Consider the following 20329-nt stretch of genomic DNA (forward strand, 5'->3'; position numbering starts at 1 on the left):
CCGCATTGGCTGCAGATGACATCACTATTGATCCCTGCTTTTATCCTGCTCCCTGGTGATGCTGCTCCACCTGCCTCCAGCCCCTGCCCCTTCCTTCCACAAGCAATCCATGCACAGAGGGAATAACCTGTGCCTGGCAGGGTGTGTGTGCACATGTGTGTGTGTGTGTGTGTGTGCTGGGGGAGGCCGGCTACAACCATTACTACCCAGTGTTTCTAATTAAACAAAAACGTTAATCTAGCAGCACAACGTGCAGAATTCCTCTGAGTTTAATTAAAACAACTGCGACTAGAGGCGTGATCAGATTGGAGGATCAGATGAGCAGAGGAAGCATCTCTGAACATCACAGACTCAAGTGCTCAGATTTCCTTCCCGTCAGGGAAGTTAAACCCTCCATCCCCTAACAGCTGGGTTCCCTGTAACAATGCAGTTACAGCCTCACTGCAATCCCCACAGGACATGCACACACGTGCCCTGCCACCCTCCCCATCCATCCCCAAACACCCCCCAGACCTGTCCCTGAATAAACAAAGAATGGTTCTGGTTGTGAATTCTCTTCCTGAAAGCAGCTCAGGCAACTGCAGGAACAAAAGAACCAGACACAAGCTGGAGATGCTTCAAGGGCACATCTGGGCAGCTGCTGCTGGAGCTGGAGCTGAGCTGGCTCGTGCAGGCAAAGCTTTTCCTGAGGTGCAGCTGCCACATGAAGGGAGCATCCCAGCACCTTGTCCATCCCTGACTTAGACCCAGCTCTTCACAGCCCACCCCACCCGTGTGGCAAGCACATTTTTCTCCCTCTCAAGATTCTTCATAGAGGTGCACAGAGAGAAATGAAAGAGAAAACAATTTCTATTTCTGCTCCTTGTTTTTCCTATTTGGAACGTGTTTGGAGAATTGTTTACCTGGAGTGAGTGCTTGGTTGGATTCTGGTGAGGATTGTTTGAGCCTGGTGGCCAATCCAACCCACCTGGGGCTGGGCTCTCAGAGAGGGTCACGGGTTGTGAGAGAGAGTCAGAGAAAGTAGTATGTAGTTTTAGTATCCTCCTTTTATATAGTATATGAATGCATTTTAGCCATAGTTATAATAAAGAAATAATTCAGCCTTCTGAATTGAGTCAGACATTGTCGTTTCTTCCCATTGGGGTCGCCTGCATTTACAATACCACCCCAAGCTGGTGAAACACCTCAATGCCTCACTGAGCAAAGGAGGGGGAGAAAGAGCAGGGGAGGAGGGATGGAGAGAGGCAGGGGAAGAGAGAGGAGCACTTCAGCTGCCATTTACAATAAACCCCACCCGGGGACACGTTCTGTGCCTGGACCCTGCTCAGGCTGCCACACACAGCGAGGGTCCCCAGCCCCAGCCAGGCTGCTCTGTCCCCTTGTCACTCTGGAAGGTGGCAGCCCTGGGTTTAGCTAATTAGCTGTGCTGGAAATGAGGATGATTAAGGAAGATAAAGCGGGTGTTGCTGCTGCTCTTTTTCCCGCAGGGTGTACACAGTTGTTTAATAATTTAGAGGAGGAGGGTGTGAGCGTGAGCAGTCATGCCATGGAGTCGTTGCAGAAAGCCATGAGGATGCTGTGGAGGGAAGAGGAGGAGGGATTTTTCACTCTCCTCTGGAGATATGGATGCTGGCTGGTCTCTACAGTCGACTGTCCTCATGCAGGATATAAGAAGCACAGAGATGGAGCAGCTCGAGTGACACAAATTTTAATCAGGATCAAAATCAAAATCCAGCACTCTTGAACTTGTCCCTTTCGTTATGTTTATGAACACTAGAGCTGCCCTTTCCCCAGGTATCCTGGCACTATGTGCCTTGTGAAATTACATCAACAATGATTTCCACCCATGTGTCTGTACCTGTGTCTCAGTTCTCTGTTATTGCCCAGCCAAAGACAATTTCAATGCAGGGAGGAGTCTCAGTAATTGTCTGTTGATTCCATTTCTTTGGAGCTCAAAGTTCCACTATGAAAGCAGTAATAGCCTAACAATGTTATTAAAATTTGTGGGCTCACAGGCAGTAAATGCAGCCTTAGATATGTGTGCTGCACCCCAAAACAGTGCAGGCAATGCCTGTGTTCCCTCCACTAACGTGTCCTCAGGTGCCCTCCTTCTACAGGCATCTCAGTTAAAATTACTTTGATGTTATTCAGGAGCTACAGAATTAATCTGCTGTCAATGTCACCCAATTTTCAGGTCACTACAAGAAAAGCAAAACAAGTCAAGTTTGAAGAAAGACTGCCAGGAATTTTCCAAATGGCAAGGTAACATTTCAGAGGGAGCAGCTTCCCTTTCCCATGTGCCCCATGGGACTCTCTGCTGAGCATCCAGAGCTGCTTCTTGTTTACCTTTTTGTGATTTAAAGCCAACAATTACAAAAAAAAAAAAAAAAAACAACCCCAAAAAACCCAACAAACCACAGGGATCTTGCTAGAACTTTACACATTCCCACACCAGATGTGCTCTTGGAGGGGGAAACGTGTGAGGGAGATTTCAGGCTGGAATTGTTAAAGAAACGTCTGAATACTTCATGAAAGGAAACCAAGAGGGAAACACTAAAAGCTGTGGAAGTCTGTCCATAGCAGCCCCAGTGACAGTCCAGGAGGGAGTCCCACAGACCTGACGTGTCCCACAGCCCCTTCTCCCCCTTGCTCTGCAGTGCAGCAATCCCAGGAACAGCCAGCACTGCCCAGGATGCAGCAAGGGGCGGCTCAGGGCACACCAAATTCTGCTCCCTTACACTGAACTGGATTAATCAGTGGTTTCTGTGCTGTATTTACTACTGACTCCCCACAGAACTCCCTCCATCAGCTTCCACAGAGCAAAGAATGGAGCCAGCCTGGTTCTTGTTTGAAAGCCAGCCCGTGCCTCCCACAGCTGAGGTCCCTGTCCCCTGAGCCCACTCAGCTCTGAGCACAGGAAAGCCTTCACAGCCTCTCTCAGGCCACTAAAGACACGGAGGGAAAGGATAATCTGCATACAGGAAGTAATAATCATCATCATCATCATCATCCAGGCAGAGATGACAGAGATAGCAATGTAGACACAGATGGAATCCCAGGGTGGTTTGGGACAGAAGGGACCTCACAGCCCATCCCATCCCACCCCTGCCATGGCAGGGACACCTTCCACTGTCCCAGGCTGCTCCAAGCCTGGCCTGGGACATTCCAGGGATGGGGAGTCCACAACCTGTCTGGCTGTATCTATCCCAGGAGATACAGATATAGATATTTATATCTTCCTTGAGAGTGGGCAGCTTAGAGAATCTACACCAACTGGGGGCTGGCATGCCTGTGCCAATGACCTTCCTTCCTGCCTAAGTTCCAATGAAAAACAAGAGCAGCTGGAGTCAAAAACAACTGGAAAATGCTTCCCAAATCCACTTTCTTTCTTTTTCTCCGAGTTCTGCAGGAGCCAGGTTTGCAGGCACTCTGTCTAGGCAGCTGTGGAAAGAGCAGCCAGTTTCCACAGCCCTACCAAAGTGGGATCCCTGGAGAAGCAGAGCAGGAAGGACAAGCAAGCCAGCAGAGCTGCTGTGAAGGGACTGCGTGAGTTGAACGGGTTCCATCACAGCTCTGCTTCTCAGAAGCTCCCCAAGGTTTCCTCTCCTGCAGTTTCCTGTTTTCAAGTGAAGGCATGTGGGTTTCTACCAGGGGCTGATCCAGGAGTAATCATGTGCATAAGCAAGAGGGGTTTATGCTCAATCCCTTCAGCAGCTGCATCTAGTAGGGAAGAATGTACTGTTTTCTCTTCTGAGTAGAGGAAATATTTTCTGTCTTATTTGCTGTTAGGAGACTGGTGTTGAGGAAATGCTGCAATGCTGGTGCAGGAAGGTACCCACAGGTATGTCTGGGATCACAGCAGCACAGGCAACAGGCTGCACAGCTACCCCAGAGCCCCCGGTGCAGGTTGCAGCAGCTGGGCTCAGGTTTCCACTCTCCAGAGTGTGCCAAGGTAACAGGTTCTGCAGATGACAGCTCCCATCCATCTCCAGGCTGTGGAGCAGCCATGGAGCAGCCCCCTCTCTCTGCTCAGCATCACTTCTGCAAGTGAGAGCAGAGACAGAGAGGAGGAGGCTGAGCAGGGAGAGAAAAGACAAACAGGAGAGTGGGTGAGTGCAGAAGAGGGGAGGAACAGGAGAGGAGTAGATGCCAACATGCTCACTTTGTCATTGTGTAGATGAGTGCATTTGGCTTGGTGCTTTTAACTTTCCCAGCACTTAAAAACACAGATAAAGAGGAGACAAACTCTGCTGTGTGAGAGTTAAGGAGTGATGGAGGATGGAGTAACTCCAGCTGAGAGAGAAGGGGGGGATATGCTACAAAATCTGCTTCCTTGGTGCTCTTCAACATTGCCTTGGCCCACCCTGCAGGTAATTCCTGCTCCCTCAAGCTCCATGAGAGTACCCCAGTGCTCCAGGAGACTCCAGAGCAGGTCCCATCAGGCAAGCAGAGCTGTGGGAGCAGAACCACAGTCAGAATGCTCTGGTGGGCTCAGCAAAGGGTGGAATTAGTCAGCAGTGGGCAGATGCAGCCCCTGTGCTGTCAGCTGCCTCTGGCTGACGTGGATGATGCTGATCCCAGAAGGAAAAGCTGCACAAAGACACGTACAAAGAGCCCAGGTCCCTCAGGACAGCCCCTGAGCTCAGCTCATTCCTGCTTCAGTCTCTACAGCTCCCTGATAAGAGGCTGTGGCCAGGTGGAATTGGGCTCTGCTCCCAGGCAACCAGAGAGAGGAGCAGGAAACAGCCTCAGGTTGGACATCAGGAGGAATTTCTCCGTGGAAGGGGTGGTCAGGCCTTGGAAGGAGCTCCTCAGGGAGGTTTGGAGTCCCCATCCCTGAAAGTGCCCAAGGAATAACTGGACATGGCCCTCAGTGCTCCAGGTAGGGGACAAGGTGGGGATGGGTCAAAGGCTGGACTTGGTGACCTTGGAGGTCTTTCCAACCTTGATGATTCCGAGCTGCAATGATCCCACACACTGCAGCTCACTGTTGGTGGGCAGTGCATCAAAACCACTGAAGGAGCTGGAGGAGAACCTTCCCCTGGAGCTAAATTCAAGGGGTACAAGCTTTGAATATGACTGCAGGGGCCCTTCTCCCAGACTGTCACAGCTCCAAAGGAATTCATGGGAATAAGTGTGAAGAATAAGGCTCCCACCCTCTGGGATAACCACAGTTAGACACACTCCTGTCACACTGCACTGTTCCAAGCTCCTGACAGCTCCATCCCACCACGTTCCTCCAACAGAAGGTTAAATGCCATGCCAGGCACAGGAGCTGCACACACATCTAAGTCACCTACACAAATCTGTCAGGCATGACTGGACCACGGGCCCCCACGCTCCCAGGCAGCCAAAATCCTGACAGCACAGAGCCCACAGCAGGGATATTCCCAGCTGAAAAGGGAGGTTGGGGGCTTTGCCTTGTGCCCTTCATGTCTGGTGTGAAATCCCTGCTGCACTTTGAGGGGTTCACACACCAATTTGCTGCCTGTTCTAACAAAAGGATTTGGGCTGCTCCTGAAGGGAATACTGGAACTGCTGAAGGAAAAACAACTGGCCCACAGGCAGAGCTACCCCTTGGCCCTGTGGGGCTCCTGCCTGGAGCTCCTAGAATCTTGTTCAGTGCAGAGAGAAGGGCTTTTGCTGCTGCTGCTACTGAAATGCCCATGGCTTCATCCACAGCCAAGCTAAATTCCCCTTGGGAGCTCTCAGGCAGTTATCCACCACCCCATTCCCACCAGGATCACCTGCACTGCCCTGTGGTTTGACCAGAGAACGTCCCTGATGGGGGTTCCAAACCCTAAAATGGGTCAGTTTGAGCACCCAGCCTCGCCCAACACTTCACACAGTGATTTTAGGGATCTCCAGGGCAATGACAGCAAACATCCAGAGGCATCCAGAGCAACAGCATATTGTTCCCTCCCCCACATCCAGTTCAGGGAGCATATTTCAAACAGATGACATGAGGGAGGCATCCATGTAAACATCCTCTGTAATGGGGACAAGTGGGAAAAAGAACCAGAACAAAATGGAGAATAGAATTGTTTTCTTGGAGAGTGCACAGAGCCAGGGACCTCTGGGAAGAGGGGAGAAGCCCAGAAAGGCACAATAGGAAAGGAAAGATGTTTGTACTGCTACCAATGTGCAAAAGCCCATGCAGATCCATAACCACCTCAACCCCAGCCCATGAAGTGATTCCTCAATGAAGGTTTTCCTGGAGCCACATTTCTGTGTGTATAATGGGGAGCTCCTGGTGCTGTTCCTAAATCTGGGGAAGGAAATTTTGGAGGGGAGGAAGATCATAAGAGTCATAGGATAATTCAGGTTGGAAGGAACCCCAGGACATGATCAATCAAACCTCCTCAAGTGGTCCAGTTTTAGCTCTGCTTCTTACACAGCAGTTTTATGTCTGTCTGAGGTAAGAACAGCAAATAGATCTGATGGGTCAGACCAAACCAAACCAAACCAAACCAAACCAAACCAAACCAAACCCAACCCAACCCAGGAGGGTTTTGCACCTTAGCCATGGATTTTTGACAGCCTTCCCACCCAGCTGGGCCAGGTTCTTTACCTCGGAGGACGGTGAGCTTGGCGTGGACAGTGACCTCCCCATGAGGGTTCTGAGCGACGCATTCGTAAATGTTCTCGTCCCGGGGGGTCCGCAGGGGCTGGATCCTCAAAACTGCACCTGCACTTTCATCAAATTCGATGGTCTGGGGGACAGAGGCAAAGAGACACACACATGGTCAGTGTCCTCGGGGTGCTGCTTGTGAAGAGCCCCCAGACACACGCACACAGCCACGGCAAAGCCTCCAGCCCCTCAGCCCCCACATGTCACCAACACGGTCAGCCTGGCTCTCCAGCCAACTCCAGGTGACAGAAATGTCCCAGCAAACCCTGCCAGTGACGACTGCCCCTCCAAACCCTGCCAGTGACCACTGCCCCACCAAACCCTGCCAGTGACCCACCAAACCCTGCCAGTGACCACTGCCCCACCAACCATTGCCCCACCAAACCCTGCCAGCGACCCACCAAACCCTGCCAGTGACCACTGCCCCACCAACCATTGCCCCACCAAACCCTGCCAGTGACCCACCAAACCCTGCCAGTGACCACTGCCCCACCAACCACTGCCCCACCAAACCCTGCCAGTGACCCACCAAACCCTGCAAGTGACCACTGCCCCACCAATCACTGCCCCACCAAACCCTGACAGTGACCACGGACCCACCAAACCCTGCCACTGCCCCACAAAACCCTGCCAGTGACCACTGCCCCACCAAATCCTGCCAGTGACCACTGCCCCACCAACCACTGCCCCTCCAAACCCTGCCACTGCCCCACCAAACCCTACCAGTGACCACTGCCTCACCAAACCCTGACAGTGACCACGGACCCACCAAACCCTGCCAGTGACCCACCAAACCCTGCCAGTGACCACTGCCCCACCAAACCCCCAGAGTGCGTCTCAAAGGCTCTGAAAGAACAAGCCACGCTGATGGGATGTAGGGATGGGTGTTCAGAGCACAACTGGGGTGAAGGAGGACAAAACAGACCAAAGGAAAACAAAATAAAAATGGATCCCTGCCTTATTCCTCCATCTGCAGGGGCAGCTGACACCACAAAGCTCCTCTGAGCACACAGCTGCCTGGCAGGGCTGAGTCCCACAGCAAATTCCACAGGATGACCTCCCAGTCCTTGTTCCTCTGCTCTCATTTCTATCTAAACAATGCCAATTGCTTGGGTCTGGTTGCCAACAACTGCAGTGTTTACTCCAGACTGTCCCAGGACTAAAATGCTGAGCCACAGATGGATATGAAAGGTGCATTTACAGAGCTGAAGTACCACCAGCTTAGTTGGGGTTTCCTAGGAAAGCAGGGAGTTATATCCCAGGAAGGGGAAAAACCCAACGAAACAAAATAAAAATCTTCAATAACATATTTGAGCCAAGTTCTCTCTTGCTTTGGAACAAACCCAGCTGTTGACATGGCCAAGAGCTTGCATTTCTCTCCTCCTGCTGCTAAAACTCCTCCCCTTCCAAATTTCCCTTTATTATCAGGTCAGAGGGTGGCCAAAGAGGAGCAGGGGCTGCTTTGTGTCAGTCTCTCTCTTCACAGAGACACCAGATTTCATCTCTTACCTCAAACCTCTGAGAGTTCACTTTCTTCCCTTTCTTGTTCCAGGTGACCCTTGGCTTTGGGTCTCCAGTGGCTTGGCACACGAAGGAGGCCACCCCTCCTGACACACCAATTTGGTCCACAGGCTTTTTAATGAACACAGGAGGACCTGGAGGACAAAAAGGAAATGCCATCAGTGGCAGTCACAAAGACAAGCTCTAATAAACACGGTTTGTAATTAATAGTAGTGTTGCTGCTGTTCTTAATGATCCCAGTTGAAATTAAACCTCTTGGCCTTTTTCAGAACAGCCTTTACCTCCACTTTACATACGAAGTAGCTCCAGCAGAAAATTATTAAGGGCCTGATCCTACAAAGAAGATTTCAATGTTGCAAAACCTCTTTTACTCCTGAAAAGTAGACTTTTAAATTGTTTTGTACAGGGGAAATTGCCCTTGCAAAACCCATCTAATGAGCATCACCAAAAGCTGGTAGAGCTGAAAACAACACTTAGAAACAGTGAATTGCACTTCCCAGCTCCTTGGAGATGACCAAAGCACCAAGGAATGGGGGAGGTTTACAGGAACATAGGCAGGGAAGGGGAGAAGGTGGGAGAAGGATGATGAAGTAGATGGAGCAGGAGTCAGCACGCAGAGATCCTGAGGACACTGGTGTGAAAGAGGCTGATTTTAGGATGTGAAATCCCCTTGGTTGTGGTACCTCTGCTTTCACCTGCAAGTCCTTCCATGGCCCTCACAGGTACATTAGCACACACCAGGCAAGTGATCCCTCAGAACAGGCAATTTAATGGGTGAAACAGGCAATCTGATCAGCAGAGCTGTGAGCAGGTCAGAACCACCCAGCTGCCAAACCCCAGCCTGCTCCTGCAGCTCCCCTTCCCCTCCTAGGAAAGACAGGGAATTCATTCTGCTCCAGGAGGGAGCCACCATCTCCTTCAAACTCCACTCAGAGCCAGCAGCAGCGCAGCAATGCCCGAATAAATACACACTCAGGCTGTGCTGGAGCCAGCCCAGGCCCAAAAGAACACCACCTCACCCCAAATTACCTCTCCCTCAGCCCCTGCACTGGTTCCCACCAGCATCCCACCACCTTCAGAGCAGCTCTGCAAGGATGGCAGAGGCTCTCCCTGAGAGGAAACCAAGGCCAGCAGCATTTGTGCAGAGCCCATACTGCCCCCACCCTCTGGGAATCCTCCTTCCGTGCTCTAACCTGCTTTCCCCTCATCTAGTTAGTTTAAAATTTATTGAAATATTTAAATCACAAGGCCACAGCTGTGTTCAAATAAAATCACTCAGATCATAAAGTTGCCGTCTGTTTTCTTGAGAAAAGCAGAGCACGTGACTCTGAAATGTGTGTATTTATCCCTTCATACTCAAGAGGGTATAAAATAAGATGCAAACAGCCTCCCACAGGGCTCGACAGGAGGCCAAATGGTAGCTGGGGAGAAGCCTCCAGGGTCTTTTAGGGGTCGAAAGACAAAAGGAAGCCTTCTCCCCTTCCCTGCCTGGCATGGCCAGCAGTATATAAATAAAAGGCACTGAGCAAGCTCATGTGATGCAATCAAGCATTTGTTTCCATGCTGGAGGTAAATACAATTTGCTGGAGCTGTTTACGTCCCACCGAATGCTGTGTGTACAAAGCAGCGCATTTATAAATATCCAAATCTATATTTAGAGGTCAGAGTCTTCTTTGCAATGTTACAGCTAAAGGTTATCAAGCAAGTCCCACTGGAGGAGCTGGCACTGGGGGATCTGTCTTCCAGCTGAGAAAGGTAAAACCCAAAGTTTGCTCCAGGCTAAGATATAAATGCTCACTCTGCCCCTGACTTCCTTCCTGCCCTCACCTCCGCTCGATATCTGAAGAGTTTGCAGAAGTCAATTCTGAAGGTACAGCTAAAAACATCCAGGGCTTTTAAGAACACTTTATTGATGCAAGTTCATTTCCTAAAATAAAGCCCCTAATAAACCTTAATGTCACGTATACATTTAAATGGGTGCAGGCTGCATGATGAGAGCTCAGACGAGGAGAAAAACAAGGTTCTATTTCCGTCCTGAAGGAAGGGATGGTGCTCCAAAAACCACTGAATTTGGAGTCATTGCTCTCATCCCTTTTTGGGGGTCCTGTGGTGCCTCAGTGTGGGGTGATGGGGGAGCTGAGCAGTGTGTGCATGGGGCTTTTCCTGAGCTCCTGCAATTCCCAGCTGCCTACAAGGGACTCACCGTTAGACACGAGGAGCCAAACAAAAATCCCCACCACCCAACCTGTTAGATTTTACTGCTCACTTGAAAAAATGGCTGAGAATCAGAGCTAAATTGTTCATTTGAAAATTGCCCAAGCCTCTGGGCTGCAGATTTCATTCCTCCCTCCTCCTGCTCTCCACCTCTGCAGCCTCAATCACTGCAGCATTTGTCTCCAGCCCACGCCGAGCACTGAGCAGCTCTCTCCTCTCGGGGAGGAGAGAGCCAGGGCCACCACAGGCACAGTGCTGGTGGCCCAAGGTGATAGTGACCCATGGGCTGATGGTCCAAGGTGATGGTGACCCCGTGGGCTGATGATCCAAGGTGCCGGTGACCCCGTGGGCTGGTGGCCCAACGTGATGGTGACCCCATGGGCTGGTGGCCCAAGGTCCTGGTGACCCCGTGGGCTGGTGGCCCAAGATGATTATGACCCCATGGACTGATGATCCAAGGTGATGGTGACCCCATGGGCTGATGATCCAAGGTGATGGTGACCCCATGGGCTGGTGGCTTAAGGTGCTGGTGACCCCGTGGGCTGGTGGCCCAACGTGATGGTGACCCCGTGGGCTGATGATCCAAGATGCTGGTGACCCCATGGGCTGATGATCCAAGGTGATGGTGACCCCATGGGCTGATGATCCAAGGTGCTGGTGACCCCATGGGCTGATGATCCAAGGTGATGGTGACCCTGTGGGCTGATGATCCAAGGTGCTGGTGACCCCATGGGCTGGTGGCCCAAGGTGCTGGTGACCCCGTGGGCTCATGATCCAAGGTGATGGTGACCCTGTGGGCTGGTGGCCCAAGGTGCTGGTGACCCAGGCTGCTGGGAATCCAGGATGTTGGTGACCCAAAGCTTGGGTTAATCTCCACCATGCTGTGGGGCTGGCTCAGCTTTGCCGTGCCAGGCCCAGCTCAAAGGGAGACACAAGGTGAGAGCTCAGCCTCCAGCTCTGCAAAGGGCTCTGGGAGTCTCCACAGGCAGGGACAAGGTGCCATGTGAAACCCTATCAGCCCACTCGGAGGTGTTTGTCCTCGTCTGCCAAGACTGCAGGACAGTGGCTTTAAAGAAAGAAATAAAAATCAAAGAAACGTTTTCCAGACAACATACTGACAGTCCAGGGGATTTTATATCACTTCACCAACCTTCCCTCAGATAGCTGAGAACAAGCCAGGTTTGGAAAGGCTGAGTCTGAGTTCCATCAGTCCAGCAGTCACAGAGATAATTTTCCTCCCTTTCTCTGCTTGCAAAGTAGAAAAACCCACTTTCTGTGCAGTATCAAAATAGGAACAGAAAAAAAAAATCTGGAGCTTAAAAGAATTTTCCTACTACAAGAGGCTTCCTGCAGGGTCTGGGTCTCCAGAGGGAAGGTTGAAAAGACTGGATGGCTGCTGTGTACCTGTGATCCTGTTCCACAGCTTAATGGAAAGCCATCAAGTCAAACCCAAGCTCTCACTCCTGCCCACTGCCTACGCACTTCCCAAAAGCAGCCAGCACCACGCTGGAGAGCTGCCATGGGCTGAGAGAGCAGATAGAGAGAGATCCCTCCTGTTCCTGTGCCCTGAGCTCCATGGGGACAGAGATCCCTCCTGTTCCTGTGTCCTGAGCACCACAGGACAGAGATCCCTCCTGTTCCTGTGCCCTGAGCACCACAGGACAGAGATCCCTCCTGTTCCTGTGCCCTGAGCACCACAGGACAGAGATCCCTCCTGGTTCCTGTGCCCTGAGCACCACAGGACAGAGATCCCTCCTGTTCCTGTGCCCTGGGCTCCATGGGGACAGAGATCCTTCCTGTTCCTGTGTCCTGAGCTCCATGGGGACAGAGATCCCTCCTGTTCCTGTGCCCTGAGCACCACAGGACTGAGATCCTTCCTGTTCCTGTGCCCTGGGCTCCATGGGGACAGAGATCCCTCCTGTTCCTGTGTCCTGGGCTCCACCAACACACACACGTCTAGCCCCCAGCCTCACTCCGGCCACCCCTGACCCCTCTGGCCACCCCTGACCCCTCTGGCCACCCCTGACCACTCCTGCCCCAGCCCTGTGCTCACCCTCCCATCCCCACACACCAATCAGCTCCCGTGGGATTCCCTTCCCAAACCACAGCCTGGGGACCCACGGGGGGCACCTGCTCCAAAGGGACACGACACACCAGGATTTGGGGATTCAGGTGAGAAGGGTGGGGGTCTTCTCCTCAGCCCCCAGCCCACAGGTGAGGGCTGCACAGCCAGGCAGTCCCTCACCAAACATAAAGATGCTGCTGCCTCCTCTCCCCTCTCCTCCTCCTCTCTTCCATGTGACACCAAAGCAGGAAAAGTTATTCAGTCATGTAAAAACCACCCAACATCTCCCTGCTGAGGATACACGGATGACACAACAGACTGAGAGCTTTGCAGCAGAGGAGCTGGAGAGATGCAGGAGTGGGGAGAAGGAGGGGACATCTCAGTTTTTAAAGCCAGAGTCCCTCAGGAAGGGCTGCCACGGTGAATAGGCGGTGATGGACGAGCAGCGAGGGAGACAGCCCAGCCACCATATGTCTGTCTGAAACATCAAAAACCAGAGACAGGGAGAGGCATGGAGAACCCAGAGGTGGTTTGAGGGGTGGGAGAGAGGCAGGAGAACAAATGAGCTTCACATATCTGAGCTGACAGCTGATGGGAGCAGGGGAAGAAGAAGGAAGAGCCAGTTATGGACGTGCACCACGTCCCTGCCCTGCCCTCCCCACGCCTGGACAGAGCTGGCCGCTCTCCTGTGGCACCATGGGTGGGTTATGGAGCTGAGGCTCCCTGACACACCACAGGACAGGAGAAACTTCCTCCACAGCACCCCAGAACTGCTGCTGCCTCCTGAGCTTTGGGGCAGACTGAGGCAGGAAGCTGCTCCCACATGGATGGGGACGTGTTCCCTTCCACTCATCCTCCACATGGATGGGGACGTGTCCCCTTCCACTCATCCTCCACATGGATGGGGACGTGTCCCCTTCCACTCACTCTCCACATGGATGGGGACGTGTCCCCTTCCACTCATCCTCCACATGGATGGGGACGTGTCCCCTTCCACTCACCCTCCACATGGATGGGGACGTGTCCCCTTCCACTCACTCTCCACATGGATGGGGACGTGTCCCCTCCACTCACTCTCCACGTGGATGGGGATGTGTCCCCTCCACTCACTCTCCACATGGATGGGGACATGTTCCCTTCCACTCACTCTCCTCCTGGCCCCGCAGGTGTCAAGAACAGGCTGGAGGATGGTCCCTGACCATCAGTGGGTGTGACACTGTCCCTCTGTCCCCCAGGCTCTCCCTGAGCCCCATTCCAGCTCTCTCCCCTCACCTCCAGCCCCGCAGCAGGGAGCTGGCAGATTCCAAACCTCACCCGTGTGCTTCACACGCCCCCTGCTCCTGCCAGCCCCAGGAAAGCCCCTCAACAATGGGCTGCCAACAAACAAACCCACTTGTTTTCCACCTGGCCTCAGTGCAGAGCAGCAGGAGCCTGCCTGAAAGGGCCCCTCGCCCACAGCAGCAGCAATCCACGGGGACAAAAGAAAGGCAGCCACAAACACCTATTTTAGACGGGTTTTTTCCCCATTTTTGGAATGCCTGCTGGCAGCTCTGTGGAAGCCCACGCGCCCGTCCCACCGACCCACACCGATCTCCAGCTCCTCCCTGGCTGGTGACTAACCCAAATTATCCCACCTGGGGAAGGAGCAGGCTCTCCACGGGCCCCCAGAGTGCCACAGGAGCTGAAGCTGCAGCAAGGGCACAGCAGAAAGGTTATTTTCCTCCTGCTTGGCTGCTTGGTGAGCTCCCCTGCCCACCCTGCTGCTCATTTTTCCCATTCCACCTCCAACAAACCCCGTGGTGCTGAGCCCCACATTCCCCATGGGGCTGCCCACCTGAGAGAGTGTCCATGCTACATGAGAGGCAGAGACAACTTCTATCCTGACTCAAAAACGTTCAGCAGAAGGAAAATCACCTTTTTTTGCACACACACACAGCCCCAGACGTGCAGCTCCACCTTGGAGAACAAAGGTTTAAAGATGAGACCACAAAGCCACTCATGGGTAATATTATTTTGTTTTAAGTTGCACAACTCAGTGTGTTCTTCCAGGCTCCAGATCATTCCCATAATTGGGATTCTGGCTGACCTTGGGCTCGCCCTTCCTGCACCTCCAGCTGTCACACGTGGCGGGGAGGTGACAACCCTCATCTCTCACACCTGCCTGTCTGTCCTGGTCTAGACACCACACGCAGCTTGGAGCAGGGCACGGTCTGGGAACAGACCTGCTCGACACTCAGCACCCCGGGTGGCACCAGCACAGCTGCAGCCTTGGATGACTGAGAGGAAAACAAAATAACCACAAAAAGCCTCACCGAGAGAACTCAGAGACCTTCCCCCAAGAGGTGCTTCTTGGGGAAAGATAAAAATTGAAATTTTTCTGGAATTTCCCAATAATCAAGTCATGTCAGCTGGAATGAGACATCCTGTTATTTTCTCACTTCCTGCTAATTTCCAGAGCAACCTGGAGTAAATGTGATGGCCTTCCCACTGCTGTGCACAGGATTAAACCCACTTTTCTCCTCTTCCTCCTCCTCCTCCCTCTTCCCTTTGGTTTCTGGGCTGGAGCTTTCTGCTGTTCTAATGGAACTCCATCTCCCTTTTCCACAACTGCTGATGGAGTCCCAGTTGGAGAAGGAGCCCAAGGTGCTCCAGAGCCCCAGCCCTGGGCAGTTGTGCTTTCAGCTCCCTTGCAGGAAGGAGGGGTCGGGGTCCAGCCACGCTGCCAGGGTTTGTCTGCAGCTGCAGGGAGCAGTTTTACACACAGGCCTGCCTGTGCATGGAGATCCATGCCCTGAGCTGGAACTCGGGGATGGCAGAGTGGAGCAGCGAGGAGGAGCGGCTCTGTCAGCCCAGGAGATAAAATGGGGAGCAGAAGGTAGGAAGGATGGGAGAATCAGCAGGAATGAGAAGCCATCAGCAGGGAAAATGGCACAGAGTGGAGTTCTTGGGGCTGGCTGGGCCAGGAGTTGGACTTTGCTGATCCTTGTGGGCCCTTTCCAAGTCAGGCTATTCCACGATTCTGTGCAGGAGAACTGGAGCAGGCTGGGGAGGAGGGAGGTGTTCAGAGCCAGAGCAAGGAAGTGAAGATTAGATGGAGGAGACAAACCACAGAGCAGATGAAAACAAGAGAGAGCAGCCAAATTTGAGACAGATGGAGAGTGGGGAGCAAGGATGCGCTGTTTGGAACGGGGCTGTGTTCCACAGCAGCGGCGTTGGGGAGCGGGGGAGCTGCAGACAGGGGTACAGGCAGGGAACACAGCTCCAGAATTCACATTTTTCCTCAGGACAAGTGAGAAAGCTGCAAACTGTGAGAAGGAGTGGGGAGGAGTCTCTATGGAGACACTCCACAGGATTGAGGACACCCCTTGGTGAGGTCCTGCAGAGACTCTGGACCTCATGAAATCCAGGGTTTTACTGACAGATTTTGCACTTCTTCTTTCTGAGGGCTGTTTCTCAAATAAAATTAAAATGAGGGTTTTCTGACAGAACAAACAAACAGGGAGTGAATTATATTCCATTTCCCCGTCAATAACTTCTCCCCAACCCAGTCGTCTTATCATCATAAAAAGTCCATTAAGCAGTAATTGGGGAGGCAGGAGAAGGCAGGGCTGGTCCAGGGAACAGAAGCACGCTCGCTCCCCAACTGGCCTTTTCTGGGAAGGCAGACAGGATAATTATAGCCTTCAGATGGAGACTTCCTCTTACTGTCAGCAGCTCTTGGCTCCCTTCATAGAGATGGGACTGGCAAGGTTGGGCAGAGGAGGGTAAAAAAAGAAGACTGAGGATGTTTTTTTAGAAGTGAAATGCTTCCACCTGGCTATTCCCCTGCTGCTGAGCCATCAAAGCCCTTACCTGACTCAGAAAAGCTGGGTTAACACAGCATGCAGCCTGTTCCCCTGTGGGCAGGGGGAATGTCACCTGGAGGATCAGCCCCTCTCCTTTCCTGCAAGGCCCCAGAGGAGGAAGGACAGCAGTGAAGGATGGCACCAGCATGGGAATTACACACAGAAAATGGGTGAGGAAGATGAAGAATTAATTTAATGCACCTTTACTACACAAGTCCAACAGCCCCAGCCCCTGTGCCAGCTCCCTCCTCTCCCCTTGGCCAGGCTGAGGCAGCACATGCCATCCTCTCCATGAGGATGGTAATTTGGGGATCTGGCACATCCATACAGCCTTCAAGCTCCTTCAAGCAGAGCACTGGGATCCAGACCCTTTGGAAGGCAGGGACGAGCCTGCAGCACTGAGGCAGGAGGAGACTGAGGCTACCAAAAATCTGTTCCCACTTCTGACGTGCAAGGTGAGAAAAACCACGTTATCCTGCCTGCTGGAGGGGAAGCGTAATCCTTCCTTCTGCTCTGTTTAAACTGCTGTTTTCAGGCATGGGGCTGTTCCTTATCACATGGGAGCAGCAGCTGGGATGAAGTCATCCCATTCTGACAGGACCCCTCCAGGCTACCACTGCACATCCCTGTGCATGGAAAGGATCCACCTCCCTCCATGGCAGAAAGGATGAGTCCCAGCACCTTGATACAGCCCAGGAGAACATTCTTCCAGCTGTGATTTATGCAAAGGGTCAGGGCACGTGCAGTGAGGCACACACAGGATGCAAACTGCTGGCTGGGACAGGACAGGGAGGTGTGTGGCCTTTCCACAAAGATCCTCCTGCCATGCCTCAGCTTCCCCACCTCCCCTCCCTCATCCCAGCAGCACAGCAGCTGCTGATTTCTGCTTCCACCCTCTCCTGGCACCGACCAACCCGAGGGCCAAGGGGTAACTTGGTGGGAATGCAGGTGGATCTCTGGCCAGGATCCTCCCTCCCCTGCTGGCACTACCAGGAGAAAGCTGCTGCTCGTGAGCAGCAGGAGCTGAAGGAGATGAGCACTGCTGTAATGGAGGATGGCAGCCAGGATTCACAGAATTCACAGAATCACTGGCTTGGAAGGGACCTTAAAGATCATCGAGTCCAACCCAGCCCTAACATCTCAACTCAACCCTGGCACCCAGAGCCACATCCAGGCTTTGTTAAACACATCCAGGGGTGGTGACTCCATCACCTCCCCATGAATTCCTGAAATTCTCTCAAATTCACAGAATTTACAGAATCACAGAATCCCCAGGTTGGAAGAGATCTTAAAAGATCATCGAGTCCAACCCAGCACCAACACCTCAACTGAACCCTGGCACCCAGTGCCACATCCAGGCTTTGTGGATCCAGGGATGGTGACTCCACCACCTCCCCGGGCAGCCATTGCAGAACTTTATCATCCTTTCTTGTAAAAAATTTCCTCCTAATATCCAACCTATATTTCCCTTGATCAGGAAGCTCCAGCCAGGACCCTGGGGGTACACGGGTGCTTTCCATCAGCTGGAACAGCATCTCATCCCAGATCTGTCCACAAGTGCCATAACAAGGCATAACAACCCAGAGCAGAGCCAGAGAGCCAAGGAGCTGTCCTGGCAACTTAATGAGGGCCCCTTGTCCATCAATGACAGCAATTCCAGGTTGTTAGCAAGCAGGAGCTTGAGGCAGGGAGCTCTGCCTGCCCTTGCCATATCGCTAAGACAGCTTCTCCTCCAGCCATGTCATCGATATTGGCATCCTGGAGCAGCCTGATTCACCACCCACCTAGAAAAGATCCAGCTAAAAAGGATTTGCCTCTTTGCTCAACCTCCACTGCTCTGTTCGAGTCACTAAAGAACCAGAGTCCACAGGGGACACCAGAACATGAAAAAACATTTCCTATGGGACAAGCCTGCAAGAAGCAAAAGCTTAACGAGCCCAGATCCAGCTCCCAGGGGGCAATGCCATCTTAATCCAGCCCAGCTGTGGTCCTGTGCCACTGCAAAGTGACAGCAGAGTCAGCAGCAAGGGGAAAACAAACTGCTACAAGCTCCTGCAGCTCGTGGTCCTGCTGAAGGAGCTCAGAGCTGGACCCCAAGGATGGGATCAGGGAGATCAGCTCCATGGCCTGGTCAGTGAGACCCCACAGAGCTCCATGCCCTGGTCAGTGAGACCCCACAGAGTTCTGCACACTGCAAACACCCAGCCAGACCCCAAGGATGGGATCAGAGAGATCAGCTCCATCCCTTGGTCAGTGAGATCCCACAGAGCTCCATGGCCTGGTCAGTGACACCCCACAGAGCTCTGCACACTGCAGGCACCCAGGGAAATGCAGCCCTGCATCACCAGCTCAGCAGGGGCTGCAGGGCTGCATGCACGAGGTGGTGACCCCAGCCAAAATCAGGCTGCTCACACGGGCACGTGGAGACCTTTTGGGGATGAAACCAGGCAAATAAAATATGTCTGATGAAGCTCTGCTCTCTTACTCTGTAAATAAAAGCTGTATTTCTTCCACTTACTGCTTCTTTCCTTCAGGCAAGAGAAGGAGGCTCTGTCTACAGGAACAGGTGCAATTCCTAGAGCCCAGAATTCGGGGTGTTTTCAAAAGATCATTACACCATTCCTACCTGACCTCTGGTGAGAGACTTCAGCCTATATTTTTCATGGAACAAAAGGAGATTCTGGATATACAAGCTTGAAACACCTGGGTCTAAACAGTCTGTTATGAGCCTGCACTGCTTATTGAAACTGGGATGTCGAGGATCTTGGGACAGGAGATCTCAAAAATGAGAAACCAAGACCTTATAAAGCCATGACTAATGGATGAGCACAACTTCTAACAGTGGTGAACTTCAGCTCTTACCACACGAGTCATTACAATTTCTGTCTCTGAACCACACTACTCATCATTCACATTTGTACTGGGAACACAAAAGAATCCAAAAAAAAAGGAGACTTCAGCAACAGCGCTGAGAACTGACAGCACTGGAAGTGTGATGAATTCAGCTTTGGGACACTTGAGACCCAGTGAGCCAGAAAAACAGTGCGAGATGTGAATGAGAGAGAAACAGAAACATGGAAAAGCAGCAGCTATGCCTTAAATTCTTCTATCAAAGACAGAAATTGAGGAAGGTGATTTTTTCTGGAGTAGGACAATCCCTGTTCATGCTTGACACCTGTCAAGGGATGGCTTCTCACCAGAAGGATGTCCTGCAGCCCTTCCAGACACCAGGAAGAAGATCCCTCTCCCTTTCATAGCCTCAAGTGGCAGCTACTGGAATTAATTACAATTAGCAGATCCTAGGAGAAAAGGGGTATGGGATGAGTATCACAGTACTCATACAGGAAAAAAAAAAAAAACCAAAAAAACCCACAAATGTCCTCAAAAGCAAGCAGATCCTCCCCAAACAGACAGACAAAGGAAAATGAGAGCTGGGGGATCTTCCTGGCTCCCTGGGAGATCACTGGAGCCAGTCTCAAGGTGATCTTTAAGAGCTGAACTGAAAAAAAACCTTACACCATCTTTTCAGAAATTCATCCGAACAAATCAAAGTCCAGGCTAAAGATTTGTAAGTGTTGGCACTCCTGGCAGCATGCTCAGACTAATTTATGAATAAATCCATGGATTCCAACAGAGGTGAGGAAGGATGAAGGCACAGTCAAATTAATTTGACTTTATTAATTAAAAAAACCACCAAGTTTCATCACCCCACCACTCTTTAGAGGTTGTGTGAGAGTGGGGGGAGCTATGCTCATTAATTATGCAAAAAATGCAAAACTATCATCCTCTGAATGAGTTTAAAATAAGGAGAAACCCTTTCAGAATGGGGAGAAATTACTCCCCAAGGCAGCTGAAATTTCTCTTGCAACTTCAAAGGACAATAAATTATTCAAATCACTCGCGCCACTCGCACGCTCTCTCACTCTCTCCCCTTCTCAATTTTATGCTCCTGAGTCAATTAAAGATTTGGAGGACTCAGAGAAACTTTGTAGAATGCTAAACCAGTTGCAGCTCCTTCTATTTATTTATTTTTTTTTTTCCTTCTTTAAAGCT

At 51.8% G+C, this 20329-nt stretch overlaps 1 protein-coding gene across 1 annotated transcript in view; it reads right to left on the minus strand.

The window, feature by feature from the left end:
• The window catches only part of PTPRS (protein tyrosine phosphatase receptor type S), a 133603-nt gene that overhangs the window by 72934 nt on the left and 40340 nt on the right, over nt 1-20329 (minus strand). The window contains exons 3-4 of the mRNA XM_085562391.1: nt 8141-8286; nt 6572-6713 (exon numbers count right to left, since the gene is read on the minus strand). Of these exons, the coding sequence (XP_085418517.1) occupies nt 6572-6713; nt 8141-8286 (288 nt within the window). The remainder of the gene's footprint in view (nt 1-6571; nt 6714-8140; nt 8287-20329) is intronic.

This window comes from Lonchura striata, chromosome 28 (assembly GCF_050655825.1).
Source record: "Lonchura striata isolate lonStrDom1 chromosome 28, ASM5065582v1, whole genome shotgun sequence".
Taxonomy (NCBI): Eukaryota; Metazoa; Chordata; class Aves; order Passeriformes; family Estrildidae; genus Lonchura; species Lonchura striata.